A 17,607-nucleotide genomic window follows, 5' to 3' on the forward strand; every position below is an offset into this window, starting at 1 on the left:
GGCTCTGGCTGTATAAAAAAGACCTGGCAGCAAAACGAGAGGTGTTCAGCTCTGGGTATGCCTTGGGAGGTGGTGAGGAACGCTGTAAGAAGCTAAGGCAATGGAAGTAAGTGGGCTTCAGAACACAGACTGTCTACAGACACAGAGACATCAGGCACACATCGGTAATAAATATGAGTGTTTATTTGGCACCAGATGGCAATACAAAATCCTGGCAGCGGGAAGAGGAAAGTTCTGTCACCCAAATACTTCCATACGATACTGGGCCAAGGGCAGGACTTGGTGACAAGTCTCCGAACCCGTGCAGAGCACGTAATCACCAAGCACCTGAACGGCGAGAGGCTGAGCGCTGCGCCCGGCACCACGGGAGGTGTGGCAACAGCTGTCCTATGTGTGACTTCTGTCTTCAGGGGCTAATAATACGAGTGGATACAACAAAACACGTGGGAAAATACAGAGTACAAATACTCAACTGGGTATTTTGCCAAAAGGGAAATTTTGTCAAAAAGTAGGAGTCTAGCTAGGGTTGCTTCCTTCCGCAAACATTTATCGAAGACCCACGACATGCCAGGCACTGGGTACATATCAGTGAACAAGAGAGACAAGGTTTCTGCTCTCACGGAGCTTCAAGTGGAGACAGGAATGAACAAGTGAAGCGTGCTGACTGCTGATTATGCATTGTGCTGAGTGCAACAAGGGGGATTAAACAGGACACAGGGATAAAGAAACACGATTCTTAGACACAGAAGGGCCTGGGAAGGCCTCCACAAAAAGGTGGCATTTAAGCTCAGACTTGAACGATAAAGAAAAGCCACCGGAGCCAAGAGTGGTGAGGCGTGGAGCTCAGTGGACCCTAGAAGAGTGTTTGATGGCCATGGGCAGGAAAGACCTCAGAATGTTTGAGAAACTGAGGACGGCAGTGGGCTGTTGCTTACAGGGAAATCAGCACTTAATGAGGCCCCGCAGGCCAAGGTAATGAGTCTGGATTTTATTTGAGGTGTGATAGGAAACCAGAGGGTTCCAAGCAGGGGAGTAACAGCATCAGATTTATATTTAAAAACCCAAACCAAAATCTGTCATGCAGAGACTGGATTGAAAGGGGCAACAACAGCAGCAAAAGAGAAGGCCTTTAAGAAGAGGCAAGTTTCATAAAAGCACAGATGAAGATGGCTTCTAGGGTGAACAAATAACATATATAGCACTGGTCTCCCTGAAATGGAGAGTCATAACGGGAAGGGGAAATAGGCCACATAAAATCAAGAGGGGATTTAATACTGAAGCAGAAAGAGGGAACAAGGTACTACATCACATCCTTGAGCAGCCAAATGATCCAATTAAGCAGTATTTTAGACAGAGCTGGTGGCAGCAGTGAACAGGATGGGATGAAGGTAAAGAGGGGAGAAACAGGAAGTAGGGAGATAACAACTAGGAAGCTTTTATAGAGGGGACACTTCACAGGAAGAAAAACGAGGATGAGGTGACAGATTACAAAGTATGAGCAAGCGTACCACTCTTATCTGCCTCTGCAGACACTCCCTGCAAGGCCCATTTCAGGTACAAAGCTCAGAGAGAGACCAATTTAAAGATCTTTGAAACTTCCATGGGCAAAGATCAACAAGCAACAGATACAAGGCATCCAAACCCTAACCTCCGCCAAACGCTGGATTCCCTGAGCCCCAAGGAGCCAAGGGTGGAGCTGAGAGGACAGTCCTTCCAGGGGGTGACGTTCTGGAACCGAAGGGAATGAATGCACAGGTAAGGGCCCACCCACAGCAGCAGGGAGTGACTCCTGTCCTGCTTGACCTTCTGAAACCAAATGAAAAAGGTCTATGTTACACCAGGACACATTCCGAACTCTCACTCTGAGACTAACGGGGCTGGGAAGTGACAGAAAAGATAGGAGATGACCTCTGAGACACCTCGACTGAAGCAATAAAAGCCACCACCAAACGCCTCCGACCAGAGCCCTGGGGGCAGACACCGTACACAAGCGTCTAGGAAACGCGCACGCACGCACGCCCTCTCCCCACCGAGAGACACTATGTTCGTAACATCATCTGCCAGGTCCCTCAACTGAGGCCAATGACTCCTTGCGACAAGTCCAGCCGGAGCTGGTTCCACAGGGAGAGAGCCTCCCACGGGAGGAGGCGGCCTGTAGTCCGAGGTCAAAGGTGGAGACAATGGGCGTGTGAAATGAGCCTGGGATATTCCCAATCCCTGAGGGGGAGGGACAGAAACCGTGTGTCCTGGAGAGAGGAGGCTCCATCTCGCCTCCTGTGGTCCAGCGGCCTCCGCGAGGCTCGGGTGACGGGAGGTGGCCTCACGTGGGAGGGTGTCCCGGGAAGAGATAGAGGTGACGGCACAGGGTGCTACAGTACTCGGACATCTCCTTGCATCGGTGGAACTCCGTGCCCGGGGCGTAGCCTTCACGCTCCTTGATGAGCGCGTTCACCTGCAAAGGCAGAAACCCAGGGCCCGCGGTCTGAGGAGCGGGTGTTTCCAGGGTCCCAGCAGAGGAGGAAGGGTGGGGAGACTGTGAGAAACAGGGCAAGGGCGGAGGAAGGTAGAACAGCGCGGGGACGCAGAAGGTTCCCGGCGCCGCTGAGCCGACTCACCTCCACGAGCATGTCGGCCACATGCTTGTCACGGGCCCTCTCAGAGAACACCTGAGCGAGGGCCTCCACGTACCAGGAGCCCCGCTTGGTGTTGCGCATGGCAGCGGTCCCTGCGACCAGGACAGCGGTGAGCGCGCGGGGAAGGTCCCGGGCACCCTCACGCGGCTGGGCGGACCTCGCCGGCACCCGCCCCCTCCCCCGTCAGAGGGAGCCGCCACCTTCTGGATCTCTCCTTTGGAGCTCACGGTACCTCTGAGGCAGGCGTAGCCACAAATCATGTCCGAGCGAGTGGGCAGTCGCATCTTCAGCCCCTCCTCTCTGCTGGCATCGCTCTCCTCGCACTCGGCGGATCCCTCATGGTTCTTCCCGTCTTGCTGGTCGACCCCACGGTCTGTTTCATCTGTACGGAGGCAGACAGAGCGGACAAAGAGGTCATTTCCTCTCTGGGGCCCGTCACAGGCAAGCCCGAGCTCCCTGCAACCTTGACTGGGAAGAACCATTTCCAGCTGTTGCCTCCAACCTGTGGCTGATGAATTAAAAAACAAACGAACGAACGCCATGAGTCCCACTCCTCTGCCAGAGGACACCGGTCACACAGAGGGTGCCCATGGCGGGCCGGACACCGTGCCCAATCACACGCACATGTACACAGCCTGAGCTCTGTCCACGCCGTATAAGACAGGGGAAGTGCTGAATCAAATACTCCTTGTAAACAGAATGAAAAGCCATCTGCGTCCATGATTCACTTGTTCAATTGTCAATATTCCTGGAAGTCAAAATGCTCCTTATTGCAATACACAATAAAATATTGATATATTTAGTTTTATTACATAAAAAAGAAAAACAATAAACCAAAAATATGATGACTACATTTATGCTATATGAAAACTACCACCTCAAATCTATGTATCAATAAACAAATTATAAAACTAAGCATGATCAGCTGTTTTCAGGGTGTCTGGGGTATTTTTACATCACTTATTGTTTATTAATGTCATAAGCCAAACTGTAGCTGGCGTGCAAAATTTGAAAGAAATTTAAAGAAACTTAAAATTGGGAAAATTTGACTATTTTCTCCTATGCAATGTAACAAGAACACTATCATTCGATATTAGCAGTGGATTCTCAACATACCCTGAGCACGTGCCCAACCTCCTGACCTAGGCCTTATCTACCCCAAGATATGTTCTTTTTCTGATGCTGCTGTTTTGGGGGTGGTAGGAAAGAGACACAAGGACACACAGCTTGTCATGCCAAAGGTAAGAGAGTAAGTATGCTTTTTTTTACATCTCCTGCTCCATATGACCCCCAAGACAGCCTAAAACGGGAGTGAAGCTTGAAGATCTGTGCAGAAAATGACCAAGATTCACTGATCCCGTAAAAATTTATTGAGCAACCGCCATATGCCAGGCGCTGTTTTTGTTTGAAGCCGTAGGGATATAGTGAAGAAAAAGTCCCCGCCCTTCTGGAGCTTACACTCCAGTTTAGGAGCCAGTCACCCGGGGTGGGGCGGTCCTTCTTACAGGTATCAATTATGTTAACGAAATACAGCAGAAGACAGTTGAGCTCAGGCTTTCAAAGGAAGAGCTGGCTACTGGTCATGCCTTGAAGGATTTAATTTTAGAGAGAAGATTCACGTTAGCCCAGAAGAGAGCAATTCTTCCCTATCCAGGTCTAGTATTTGTATATAATCTCTGAACACAGGAGGAGAAAATGATCATGAACATGTTTATTTCCTTTTATTTTGCTAGTGACACCTCCTAAAGGAAATAGGCCAAGCTGAACGTGTCCCTCAAGAGAAAGGAGACTCCTCCCTTGCCTTTGTGTCTCAGATCTATTAATGAATAAATGTTGTTTTTTCACAGTATCCCCATATGTTTTTTGTACTATTGCTACGCTTTTTAGGCAGATTAACTTCCATCCATTCATTCAATGTTTATGAAGGGCTACTACACATCGGGTAGTGCTCTGAGCCCGGGGACACAGCAGGCGCTTAAGGAAGTAAGTTCCTGCTGCACATACTCTTTCCTTAGCACCGTTTCCTGCCATGGTAATCGTCCCGAAATAAAAAAACTTGCCGCATTATTTCTTACGTAAGCTCCCAACAGCTCTGTACTATTATCTGTCACAGTCCAAAGTCCAAACTCTCAGCTGTAGCTGAAGGTATATTATCACGAGGTCAGCCACATCTCATTACATATGACTGACGCAGACGCTCCGTTTTCAAATCAGATTCGGGCCCACTTCTGGCTCAGCACACCTTTTTTTTGGGGGGGCGAAGGGGATATCTTTTTAATCTTGGTATGCTTGTCATATTGCATTGCCCCCTTTTCCCTGAAAGGATCTATCTGCTACTCCACACACACATGTAAAAAATGTATTATTTGAATGCTTGGACAAAGTGACCTTTAAATCAAACTACCAGCCCCTTAAGGGGCACGGATCATGAGCTAACAGTCAGAGCTGGCATTTTCCGTGGATCTCCTATGAGCCAGGCACTGTGCTAAGTTAAGTCCTTCGTACGAACCATTTCACTTAATCATCACAACAGCCTGACCTTATGAAGTAGGTCTGATGATTATCTACGTTTGATACTGAGGAAACTAAGGTGCAGGGACATCAAGCAACTTCTCTAACTTGACGTAACTAGTCAGTGGTAGAGGCAGAATTTGACTCCGCATTTAGAGCTTTTAATTATTACTGTTTTCCTCCAAGATGAGAAGCAGGCCTCCATGTCTTTGGAACCTAGTCGGGGAGTCCTGGCTCTCCAAGGGGTGAAAGAGACTCCGTGCAAGAAAGAAGAGGGACAGCAGCAGCTCACAGAACAGCACGAGCCAAAGGCTGACCTGGGGCTTCTGCGCTGCTTTCCTGCCCGGCACGTGAGTGACACAGAGAAGGGAGGAGACAAGAATGGAGTGTAGGTGAGACGAGAAGTAAAAGGAGAAAGCGGAAAGGGGGAGGAGAGGTGGAGAAAAAAAAGAGGAAGAGGATAAAGTGAGAGGGCTAGGAAGCGGAGACAGCCGCAAAATCCTTAACTGGAATGAGTAACCAAAAAAGCGCATCAGGGTTATTAATAAGCACAGAAAGAAGGAAGCGTCCTCAGGAAAGAAGGCAAAGACACTGGCAAAGAGCGTCTGGAGGACAGGATGTGGCAGTGCACAGAGAGCTGACCAACCTGAGAGCCACGGGCTGCCCAAGTCCCAGCACACCCCATGCATTGGGAGACACTTACAGAGCAAGAGAGGCGGTGGCAGCAGTGAACAGAAGGAGGTGCCCAAGGGATCCGCTAGCACCTGAGAGGAGCAAACAGGAAAGTGAGAGCTGGTGGGAGGCTGCCCAGGAGCCACACCCAGGTGCCGGTGTGCCAGGGCACTCACCTCCGCGGCAGGCCTGGATGAAGAACATTTTCGGTTTGTTCTGTAGGCTCGGGCAGTTGGCATTGTCGAAGAGCCGAAAAACCTCTTGTAGCTGCCAGAGACAAATAAGGGAGAAGGGAGGTTGGTGGTCAGTGCGGCCTCCTGAGTCCTACACACAAGGGGAGCCGCCGCCGCCGGAGAGAGGGGCAGGCGGGAGGTGAAGCGGCCCAGCTCGCGGAGCTGCGGCCTCGGGGCGGCACGCACCTGAAGCAGCGTGCCGTCCACGCCATAGACGCCGCCCTCCACACCGTGGGAGAGAAGCGCCACTATGCAGGAGTCCGTGACTCGGTGAGCGGGAAGCTGCGCAAAATTCCGGAGCTTCTCTTGCATCTCCTAGAAGAAAGAGAACTCTTAGCGTTGTTCACTAGTCAGCACCAGTGTAAGCTTTTCTTCAGTGTCCGAAACCCTAAGCTATCAGAAGGTGCAGCGTGTCCCCTGCATTCCTGTGGTCAATGGTAAGTGAAGTCAGAGATGCACCAGAAAACTGCATGACTTCAGACAAAATTCTGAGTGTAATTTTACAATTCACAGACTCACTGAGGTATGTTAACAACTCCTGGGTTAAAGCAAGATATTAATGAGGCTAATCGTGCACGAGCTAGTTAGCTTTATCCGTTCTCCAATCATCAACCTGATCCTTCTTCAGAGCACAGGCCCTGGTATACACACGGCACAAAGGGACCGCCAGGTAAACCGTAACAGCTGCAGGAGCTGCTGTGTGACACAGGGCTCACAGGACCCTGAGAGCAGAGCACAGCGGTACTTCTTTGCTGTCTTCTGTCTGAGAATTTAAGTTCCCAGAGACAGTGATGACGTCTGTATAAAATGCTCTGTCCATGGAAGCACACACGCTATGGAGGATTCTGCACGGGGTCATGACTACATATATGGGTGAAGGGATCAGGCAGACCTAAGCTGGATCCCTAGGTTCATAAATTAGAACAAGTTATTGAGCCCCTCAAGGCTCTAATACCCATTTTGTAAGACAATTAGGCACCCATTTCCTCCAAGTTTGTAAAGATTAAATGAGATATGGCATACAAAGGACTTATCACTATGTCTGGCACATATTGCAAAGATCTGCCATTACAATGTGCTTGTCTCATGAAGAGTTAACAATATTATTTTTTCAAAGAAACCGTGTAGTCTAACTTAAGAATCTTCTTGATCTTGCACTAGACTGAAATATATGAATAATACTCTAACTGAGGCATTATACCTAACAGTATAATAATATGATACAAACTTTTAAACCTATGTCTCCCTCTACAACTCAAGATGTCTGGATTGTCTCTGAGACGAGCAGAGAGACAACAAGCTCATTTTACTGTGAACTTGATCAAAATATAATGAAGAATATGCTATCTAGGTAGAACAGTTATAGTACACACATGTCTAACAGCCCATACACAGCCCCCAATAAAACACACACTTGTATAATACAATGCAGTGATTCTCCAAGTGTGGCCCCTAAAACAGCAGCATCAGCAGCACCGGGGAACCTGTAAGAACCGCCAAGTCTTGCTTGGCCCCCAGCAAACTGTGCTTTCACAAGCCCTCCAGGTAATCCTGATGTGCTAACGTTTGAGAACTACTTATCTGTTTGGAATAGTTCCGTTTGCACATAATTGAGACTTAATAAGAGACTTGAAAGTCTGCAGTTTCACTGGAAATGGAGAAACTGGCTGTGCCGAAAGAGCACGCGTATTTTCTGAGCAAACAGAACCCAACCATAATATTGGAGATCTTAAGGTAATAAAAGATATCCAAAATTCATTCATTTTAAGAATGTATCATCTCAAGAGTCTACATAAGTATGACGGCTCCTCTGGAGTTGACTGTAACAGAATTTAACATGTAATGGGTGAAGTTCATTTTGCTCCAAGAAGGGAATAAATATACAGGTTAGGCGCTCAGGAGCATTTTGAACTTAAGTGAGATTACTAGGTCAGTAAAGAGAAGACAACGAAGCCCAAAGTTAAGAACACACGGGCTTTGTAACTGAATTTAATAAGATTAAACCATTCAATAAATGGGGGTTAGTCATTTGGGGAAGTTTTTCCAAAAGTAGCATAGCTTAAAATAGGATCTCTAGATCTATTTCTGATAAAATTACAGAATTTCTATAAATAGCAGGGCTCTTAACACTTCCATGTGTTTTTGGCTGGGGGACACAGAAGAAAAGAATAACCTGTGAACTCCCTGAAATGATACCCCAAATTTTCCCGGCAGCTGTATTTTCCAGAGATGACCCACAGCTTGCCCCTATACCCTCCAATCCGCCTGTGACCAAATGCAAGTTACAAACCAATACCACCACATGGTGAACGGAAACCTGCCACTTTAAAGTGTATCTCATTTCCTAATAGACAATAAACTGTTAATTCTAGAAGTAGTAAAACTCATGAGGTAGATGCAAGAAGAAAAGACTCTGATGAGAAACAGAAGCACTGAACACCTACGTGAGCGGTGACGGTGCCAGCGTGCTCTCCAGCACTGTCAGGCGAAATGCTTCTCTGAGACTACACTATCTCCAATTTTTAAATGGAATTATCTCTAAAGCAAAAAGGAATAATACGGGGAGAAAAAGAGGATCTAAATTTTCTTGGTTATGTCTCTTTGCCCACCAAATAATTACATAAAAGACTTGAGGGACTTGCCCTGAGGTCCAGTGGTTAAGACTCAACGCTTCCACTGCAGGGAGCACAGGTTCAATCCCTGGTCGGGGAACTAAGAACCTGCATGCCTTGTGGCATGGCCAAAACGTTTTTTTTTTTTTTTTTTTTTTTGAAGAATTGAGCCTCCTGAGATGTTCTATCAGAAAGATAGTATCCTGTACAGATGCCTCGTACACCAAATTATCACACCCACTGTCGCTACCTGGTTTTAACTGCATCTGAAAGTTCGATTGACCACTGTCAGAAATGGATTCTGCAATGTCCTCCTCATGTTTCTGAATCTCCAGAGCTGAGGACTAGGATACATGGAGGGTGATATCCCGAAGGTTAAGTCGCAGCCCTTCTGCTTTTTCTCAAAGGTTATAATCTCTCATTACTGAAAGTCTTTTTCCTACACAAGTAGTTCCCAAATTTACACCTTTGGTCCTGACTTCCTCTGAGGCCCTCAATTCCTTACGTTTTCCATCTTCTTCCATAGGTAGTTATTTAATCACAAAGCACTGACGGTACAATCATTCCATTATACTATTTTTCACATATATTCTTTTCCTTTTGGTCCACTATCCCGTCCAGGCCCCCACCATCTCATACTGGCATTATGATATTAACTCCAAACTGTATTCCCCGCCACTGGTCTCTACCTCATTTATTACTGTCATATTCATCTTCCTGAATCATCACTGTGAATATGTCACCTTTCTATTCAGAAACTACTAACGATGTTCTAATGTCAACACAAGGAAGCCCAATTCCTTTGGGAAGACATTCAAGGCCCTGTGCCCTCTGGTCCCTTTTTCTCCGATCTCATTTTTGGAACTCCTGTGCCCTAGACATTTGGTTCACTCACAAGGTCCCTCACACACACATTTCTAATCTGTATGCTGTTCTCCCTGCATACGGCCCCTTCACTCCTCCTCTCTGCCTCAGTAGCTTCCATCCTTCACGGGCAGCTTAATTCTCACATCCTCCACTTATCCTTCTCACCACATCTACCCAGGTGATGGTTTCTTCCTCTTAACTACTGTAGAAGACACTGTCTCTAGTCTTTCGTTGTCATTAGGAAATAAGGGGATGTGCCTCTTTCTTTTTTTTTAAACCGATGTCAAGGCTCCCTCGTCTAACTGAGGTCCCTTGAACTCAAGATCCACATTTTAAAAAATCTCTGGCAGCTAACATAGTTGCCCCCTGTTATAAGGTGCTCAAAATTGAACTCCACTGCAATTCAAGTTATAGAACAACGTAACCGGAGAATCAGAATCCAACAGGTCCTGGAATCTGCATCAGGGAATGGCATTTGTGAAGTGGGCCCACAGGCCCATCGAAGCTACTGTCTCTAAGAAGAATCAGTAGTACACAGCTGACCTAGTGCTTAGTGATGTATCTTTAACTATCAAGCACATAAAAATCCCTTACCAACTGCATAAAATTTGGAAAACCATGACATAATAAATTCCTAGTAAAAAAAAATGACTAGACCAAAACCTGTAAAGAAATGAAAATAGCATTCATTTTGTTACGTGACCTTCTAATAGGATTCCCTCTGTAAGAATTGCAGCTGTTGTCCCACCTTTACTCCCTTCATGCCCAGCAGATCTCTCAGGAAAGCATATAACCTACGTGAATACTTGATGCAGAAAGGAGCTGTTCCAGCCATGGCTTTGAAGCAAGGGTAGGTTTACTTCTTTGCCTGAGCCATTATTGGGAAGCTGCTAACAGCATGTAAAGAACAACATTCAGGTCCCTACCAATGAATCTGGCCTTACCCCAAATTTAGCAAATACATAATTATTCTCACAGAAGCAAGACAGCTGAGAAACAGAAATGAAGACCATAGACAATGCTGACCACCCTACCTCAATAGATCACAGAGAATCTTCTAGAAACCTTAATTTTACCACGGATATTCCCAAAGGCAAGTTTAGGAAAGCACTATTATTCTGGAATCAAAATAAATAATTAGTATTAATTTTCAATGGACTATTTTCAATTCCAAAACAGAGCTACCTAAAGGTAACAAAGTCAGTGGTACAGACCGGTAATTGAGGCTAAAGGGGACTAACTCATAACAAAAATGCTTATGACCTGCAGGAATCTAATTCAGAAGTAATCTACGTTAAGATCTGTCTTGTGGCCACACAACTGATAAGAATAGGTTATGTTAGGGACTTCCCTGGTGGCGTAGTGGTTAAGAATCCACCTGCCAATGCAGGGGACATGGGTTTGAGCCCTGGTCTGGGAAGATCCCACATGCCGCGGAGCAACTAAGCCCGTGCGCCACAACTACTGAATCCCACGCACCTAGAGCCCACGCTCTGCAGCAGGAGAAGCCACCACAATGAGAGGCCTGCGCACTGCAATGAAGAGTAGCCCCCGCTCACTGCAACTCGAGAAAGCCCCTGCGCAGCAACAAAGACCCAACACAGCCCAAAGGAAAAAAAAAAATAGGTTAATTCACGAAATGACCACAAAACAGTATTTACAAGGACAATTCTAGCAAACTTTCATTTGTAAGAATTTTATCTGCCAACGTAATCTTGAGAACTGGACTCCTAAGCAGCAACGTCAACCAAGAAGTCACTGTCCTGTGTAACCCTGACTTATAAATATCTTTTCTTAGTTGGCTGGGTGCATATCAGTATCTCACCACCTGAGGGACCGGGAATCAAGTTGCTGAGCATGTCAAAGTGAGAACCCGACCCTGGACTATTCTTACTCAGGGAGCACACAGCCACCCTGAGAAGTCAACACCCAGGCAGCTGGCTGGCCTGAATCCTTTCTCTCTTTTGTTTTGTTTTCTATTTATTTATTTATTTATTTATTTATTTATTGGCTGTGTTGGGTCTTCGTTGCTGCGCACGGGCTTTCCCTAGTTGTGGCGAGCGGGGGCTACTCTTCATTGCGGTATCCGGGCTTCTCTTGTTGCGGAACACGGGCTCTAGGCACACAGGCTTCAGTAGTTGCGGCAGGCGGGCTCAGTAGTTGTGGCTCGTGGGCTCCAGAGCACAGGCTTAGTTGTTCTGCTGCATGCGGGATGTCCCCTGCATTGGCAGGCGGATTCTCAACCACTGTGCCACCAGGGAAGGCCCCCCCCCCCCGCCTTTTTTTTTTTTTTTTTTTAAACTAGATTGCAAGATGGGAGGCAGAACACAGCAAGTAAAAGGTAGGGAGAGAACATAACTCTAGTAAGGCACAACCCAGCAGGCAGAGGAGCATGGATGTTTCTGGCCCCCAAGTGTTGCCCCATCCTCTAACGCACATGTCTGCATGTCCTGCCTCGGGTACCTGTGCAGTCTGGTCAAGAAGAGCATGAACTTTGTAGCCCAAGAGCTTGAAGAGGGTGACTAGAGTGCTGTGGTCCACATCCCCTCCAGAGCGGAATTCCAGGTCTTTCTCTCCTGTGAAGTGCACGTTGCTCAGCACCAGTGCCAGGCCACGAGGCCGAGACTGCAACCTATAGGCCTGGGGAGGGGAGGCCGATTAGACCATGAGCTTCTTGAGGACAGAAACTACGCCTCCCCCACTAGATGAGACATTTCAAAAAAACAAAGACATCACGTTCTTCTTCTTAATCCCACCAGGTCAAATATAGACATACCTACAGAACACATTCAATCAGCAATTATTTTCTGACTAATAAAGGCAGGAGAGAAATGTACATACACAAACTCAGTTCAGATGCCCAGGAAGGGTATCTCATTTCCCAACGTTTTTCCTCTTGCCATTTTGCAAGACTCACCAGCTGGTAGTGCGTCTGATAAAACTCAGGAGTGCAAGACTTCACCTGAAGGCCGGGAGGACCGTCTCCATGGTCCAGGGAGTGTTCCACTGTATCTGCGGCATAGAGAGCAGAAAAACTAGCATACCATCTACACAGCAATCCTAGTGCTTCATTATAACTCAGGCACCCTTTTAATAATTACTGGTCTCACTCACTTCCCTTGTTTGTAAGCTCTATGGGGGCAGAGACCCCGTTTGCTTTCGCTCACCGCTGGATCCTCTGCACTTACCCTGCATACAGCAGTAAGTGCTCAACTCAGTGAACGACTGAATGGGGTGTACGATAAAACCCTTGTTCTAATCCCTAGGCTACTCAGTCAGCAGGGTAGAGGCCCATGATGTAGTCTTTCCTCACCATAACATAACTAAGCTTTACAGAGGAGATAGGCCAATTATGTGCAGGAACTTCCTACCTGCACAAGTTGCTCCAAGGACCAATCACCATTAGAAAACCATCTCTGATGGAAGAAAAACAGGCCCAACCCATAGCCCATCTAAACTGTCCTGCTGGTCCCTAACAAATTCACTGAGGAAACTGTTCCAATAGGAACGAAAATAGGTTTGACACCAGGGCAAAGTCAGATGCCAGTCAAGGAAACGGAAATCAATCCGCGGGACCCATTTTACGCCCTCAGTTCTCACCTGGAGACAGGCGGCGCTGCTTGTGGGGGGGACAGGACTCACACACCGGGAAAGGGAGACTCAAGTTGTAGTCGCGGCTCAACTGTAAGAAAGCAGGACCCACCAAACCAGGCCTTAGGGAGCTGGTCCAGTCCAAGTAATACAGAAATCTAGTCCTGTTCCCCACTTCACCACAGTCTCAAAACTGCCTTTCCCTCCAAACCAACCCTTCCCAACACACCACATGTCTAGGGCTCCATGCCGGTGGCAGTGCGTGCTGAAGACCAGCCAGGGTTGTGAGCAACAGGTCCTCCAGGTGGCCCTGCTTGGTCTCCCTCAGGGCCGCACAGAAGGCATCAAAAGCCTGGGGGCCCCTCTTGGGCAGCAAGTTGAGGAGTTCCACATTCTGGCTGAAACTGCACACCTTGGCCTACAACACAAGAATAAAACACGATACATCACATTTACTTACCCAGCTGTACTTCTGTTTCTCCAGATGAGCCCCCTAGTTAACAGCATCATCCGTCTCAAGAACTCCTTTTACAGAAAAATACGTATGTGGGAAGTCCTTCCCCCATTATTCTTGAACTATATGTTTTTTGTTAAATGCTCTAGGGTAGAAGAGCATTTTCATTTCCTTAGTCAAGCACTGCATCTTTTGCACACTTTCCTATGCTCTGTTCCTCTTTCTCCCACTAATATATGTCCTTAGCTTTTCTCTTTTGCCTTCAGATACCTGAATGTGCTCCCTCATTTCCAAGGTGATAATGTCCTTCTCCAGGAGATGTTCTAACAGTTCGCTCAGCAACAGCTGTTTGGCTAGCACCACTCGGTTCTTTTTTAGAGCTTCCTGATGGTCAGGATGCATGCCATACGCTCCCAATATCCTACAGATAAAAGACAGAAAAGCTGTCAAGTACCAGATCGGGCACAGAGAAGTGGAGCGGAAGAGGTGTGGGTAGGAGAAACCTAAGGAACAGGACTTATGATAACGAAAAACGAGACATATTTTGTGGAACGTGCTTAAAATCATAGAAGCGGGCTTCCCTGGTGGCGCAGTGATTGGGAGTCCGCCTGCCGATGCAGGAGACACGGGTTCGTGCCCTGGTCCGGGAAGATCCCACATGCCGCAGAGCGGCTGGGCCCGTCAGCCGTGGCCGCTGAGCCTGTGCGTCCGGAGCCTGTGCTCCGCAACGGGAGAGGCCACAACAGTGAGAGGCCCGCGTACCGCAAAAAAAAAAAATCATAGAAGTATTAAGCAGTAACACACTGATCATAAGGAAATGATATACAATCCTTTATGGAGGATGTTCAACTGACACCATCTTCTGAGATGAATGGTCTGACGAGGGGAAATATCTATCGTGACAAAAATAATACACACACAAGTACACGTACTCACAAGAAGGAATATTCCTCTGTCTGACTGATCAATTTGCATTAAGGAGTATTCCAGAAAACATTTCACATTATTTACCTAAGGTGCTGACAGTGATATGATATGAGTCTAAAATGATCCTTTTTTTAAATATATAAATTTATTTATTTTATTTATTTATTTTTGGCTGTGTTGGGTCTTCGTTGCTGTGTGAGGGCTTTCTCTAGTTGCGGCGAGCGGGGGCTACTCTTTGCTGCAGTGCACGGGCTTCTCATTGCGGTGGCTTCTCTCGTTGTGGAGCACGGGCCCCAGTAGTTGCAGCATGCGGGCTCAGTAGTCGTGGCTCGCAGGCTCTAGAGCGCAGGCTCAGTAGTTGTGGTACACGGGCTTAGCTGCTCCGCAGCATGTGGGATCTTCCCGGACCAGGGCTCGAACCCACGTCCCCTGCATTGGCAGGCGGATTCTCAACCACTGTGCCACCAGGGAAGCCCTAAAATAATCCTTTGTTTTAAAATAATTTAATACAGTGGCAAAAACTCAAGCCAATGGACAGCTTCAACATAAAGTAAATCAGACACACACACACATTTTCTTGAGCCTACTTTTACCAATTGCAACTATGGTTTTTAAAACGGTAAGTTCCTGTGACAAAATAACACTAGAAATGACCAGGATCTTATAAGAACCGAATTAAGTAAAAAGTCTGCCAGAAAGTCACAGTAGATAAATGCCAATGATAAAAACAATCCACATAACCTGAAATCACTCGAAGAGTTAAAGCATGTAAAGGCGAAATTATTTGGGTAATTTAGTTTACGAGGGATGTCTTCATTTCAAGGATTCCTTAGTTTTGCTATGCGTTTGGAAAGAGTTCAGCTTCTGCTGATGAACTCAAAGAATCCCATTTCTGGGTGAGAGGGAGATACAAGAGGGAGGAGATATGGGGATATATGTATACATATAGCTGATTCACTCTGTTATATAGCAGCAACTAACACACTATTGTAAAGCAATTATACTCCAGTAAAGATGTTATAAAGAATCCCATTTCCAGTGTATAACATCTATGTGCCTAGTTTATATAAATCCAGGGTGTGCCAGCCTGCTTAGTCACAGTTTGCAAATACATGACAACAGTAAGGACCTGATGGCAGTGAGAAAGGAATATGGTACCAACTTCAGATTATAACTTAAAAAACCTATCTTAAAATGCATCCTGGGGATTTCCGTGGTGGCGCAGTGGTTAAGAATCCGCCTGCCAATGCAGGGGGCACGGGTTCGAGCCCCGGTCTGGGAAGATCCCACATGCCGCCGAGCAACTAAGCCCCTGCGCCACAACTACTGAGCCTGTGCTCTAGAGCCCACGAGCCACAACTACTGAAGCCCACGCACCTAGAGCCTGTGCTCCGCAAAGAGAAGCCACAGCAACGAGAAGCCACAGCAACGAGAAGCCCGTGCACCACAACGATGAGTAGACCCGCTCGCCACAACTAGAGAAAGCCTGCGCACAGCAACAAAGACCCAATGCAGCCAAAAATTAATTAATTAATAAAAAGAATCACCTTGGAACACACCAAAGCAGTTAACAATGACAACATGTATGAACTCTGGTAAAAATAAGTGTTAATAGTTCAATCGCAAAATAACATCGTAGCTGGATTCTGGGTATTTCCTCAGGATACACACCCATGGTGGGGTGGGTTTACTCGACTTTTTTCCCTTAATTAACCAGTAGCATTTTCTCCTTAAAACTTTCTCCTCCCTTGGTTTCCATGACACCATTCTCTCCAGTTTCCCTCTCTGCTTACTAGGTCCCCGTTTCCTTCACAGGACCTTTGGTCTGCCCTTAAATGTTGACATTCCATTAAGAAGCCCCCTCAAAAAACCTCTCCCTACTCAGTATCATCCACACAATTCACTAGTCGACTCTCAGTTCTAAACTCTAAGTTGTAGACTTGAATTTTCAATCAATAACTTATTAGGTTTAATTTGAAGCAGTATGCATTCTACACACACCTGCTCCTTGCAGGATTCCATACTACGGGGAGAGTCTCAAAGGTGAACTTTCCAAAAGTAACCACAATCTTTAGGACACATCGGGAAAGGGGGGAGGGGGTGGACAAAAGGACACAAAGGCGATTCTTAAGTCTTGATTCTGTGTCCTTCTGCAGGTTCTGGTTCCAAAGTCCTCAATTCATCACCTGGGTCTGGACCGGGAGGCATTAAGATATGTTATTCTGGGTAATGTCTGCCATGATACGATTTAACTGGGGCAGAGGCTGAGACACACTCGGAGCCTCGGGAACCTCCTTGTCCCAGAGTACTCAAACCCCTCAAATCTGTGCTGACTTATGTGAAAATCTGGTCATTACACCCAACGCAATACGGATCATGATATATTCAATCCGAAACGAACGCACATCAGGCAGAATTCCAAGATGTGCATGTCTCATCAGTTTTTATGAGTACAGAGTTTAGTTCCTCAAAAGGGAACCGAGGGAAAGAAAGAATAAAGAATCTTTTAAGCGAAACCGAGATTTGACAGAACTGGAAAGACCTCCCCTGGTTCAGAGCCTCTGGGGTTGGAAGAATCGAGGCTGGGGAGTCTTTGCTCGAGAGGGACAAGGCCCAGAAGAGTTTCGCCCGCCCGCCCGCGCTCGTGGGCTCAGCCGGCCTCCCACCCTTGGCTGGAAGCGTGGACACCGCGGCTCCCAGGGGCTCCGAGGGGAGAGGGCGCCAGGGCCATACGCCTGAAACCCGCGTCTCCCTCCCTGGTCCCCACTACGGACCCCTGGGACCCTCCCCACTCACCTGCGCCCCCTATCAGCGGTCATCAGCCCCTTTTGCTGGAGGGCGGACCGGGGTCCCGCGCTCGGCGCCGCCATTTCCCGCTTTTCCCGGGCTGTGCGCGCACCGCCCACAACCCAAACAAACCGCGAGCCCTCGCGTCCTCCGCATCCCTCCCCCGTCCGCCGGCGCGCAAAGCGCCTGCGCGCTGCTATCCCAGCTCCGCCCCCACGCGAGGCCGGCCATGCCGTCGCCGGAGCGCGCGCAGGCGCACAACCCACGCGGCGGACTCGCTGTCCAATGGGGTGAGCGAGCGCGCTCGGCGGAAGGGGAAG

At 47.5% G+C, this 17,607-nt stretch overlaps 1 protein-coding gene across 5 annotated transcripts; it reads right to left on the reverse strand.

Moving 5' to 3' along the window:
• Positions 1–161: 161 nt before the first annotated feature.
• Positions 162–17,512, reverse strand: CASP2 (caspase 2). Of its 5 annotated transcripts, XR_010842040.1 has the most exons (12): positions 17,297–17,512; positions 13,844–13,994; positions 13,349–13,537; positions 13,129–13,210; positions 12,446–12,540; positions 11,992–12,168; positions 6,236–6,364; positions 5,993–6,083; positions 5,848–5,908; positions 2,866–3,015; positions 2,616–2,725; positions 162–2,452 (listed from the first exon to the last, which is right to left on the reverse strand). XR_010842040.1 is itself a non-coding variant. In XM_059073524.2 (11 exons), the coding sequence occupies exons 1-11, from the start codon at positions 17,368–17,370 to the stop codon at positions 2,321–2,323; spliced, it is 1,380 nt and encodes a 459-aa protein (XP_058929507.1). In that variant the 5' UTR covers positions 17,371–17,473; the 3' UTR covers positions 162–2,320. The 5 variants fall into 5 exon arrangements, 2 of the variants coding, with proteins under 2 accessions (XP_058929507.1, XP_066898048.1); XR_010842041.1 differs by lacking the exon at positions 5,848–5,908 and having other exon boundaries at positions 12,370–12,540; positions 17,297–17,459; XM_059073524.2 differs by lacking the exon at positions 5,848–5,908 and having other exon boundaries at positions 17,297–17,473.
• Between the last annotated feature and the right edge of the window lie 95 nt (positions 17,513–17,607).

Source organism: Kogia breviceps, chromosome 9, assembly GCF_026419965.1.
Source record: "Kogia breviceps isolate mKogBre1 chromosome 9, mKogBre1 haplotype 1, whole genome shotgun sequence".
Lineage (NCBI taxonomy): Eukaryota > Metazoa > Chordata > Mammalia > Artiodactyla > Physeteridae > Kogia > Kogia breviceps.

Bases quoted from the DNA above. Each gene is read 5' to 3' on its own strand.
- CASP2 (XM_059073524.2), bottom strand. From the start codon at position 17,370: ATGGCGGCGCCGAGCGCGGGACCCCGGTCCGCCCTCCAGCAAAAGGGG. The intron at 13,211-13,348 runs GTGTGTTGGGAA...GCTTTCTTACAG, and splicing joins CATGGAGCCCTAGACATGTG to TTGAGCCGCGACTACAACTT. The intron at 3,016-5,992 runs GTGAGTGCCCTG...GCCTCCGTACAG, and splicing joins CATCCAGGCCTGCCGCGGAG to ATGAAACAGACCGTGGGGTC.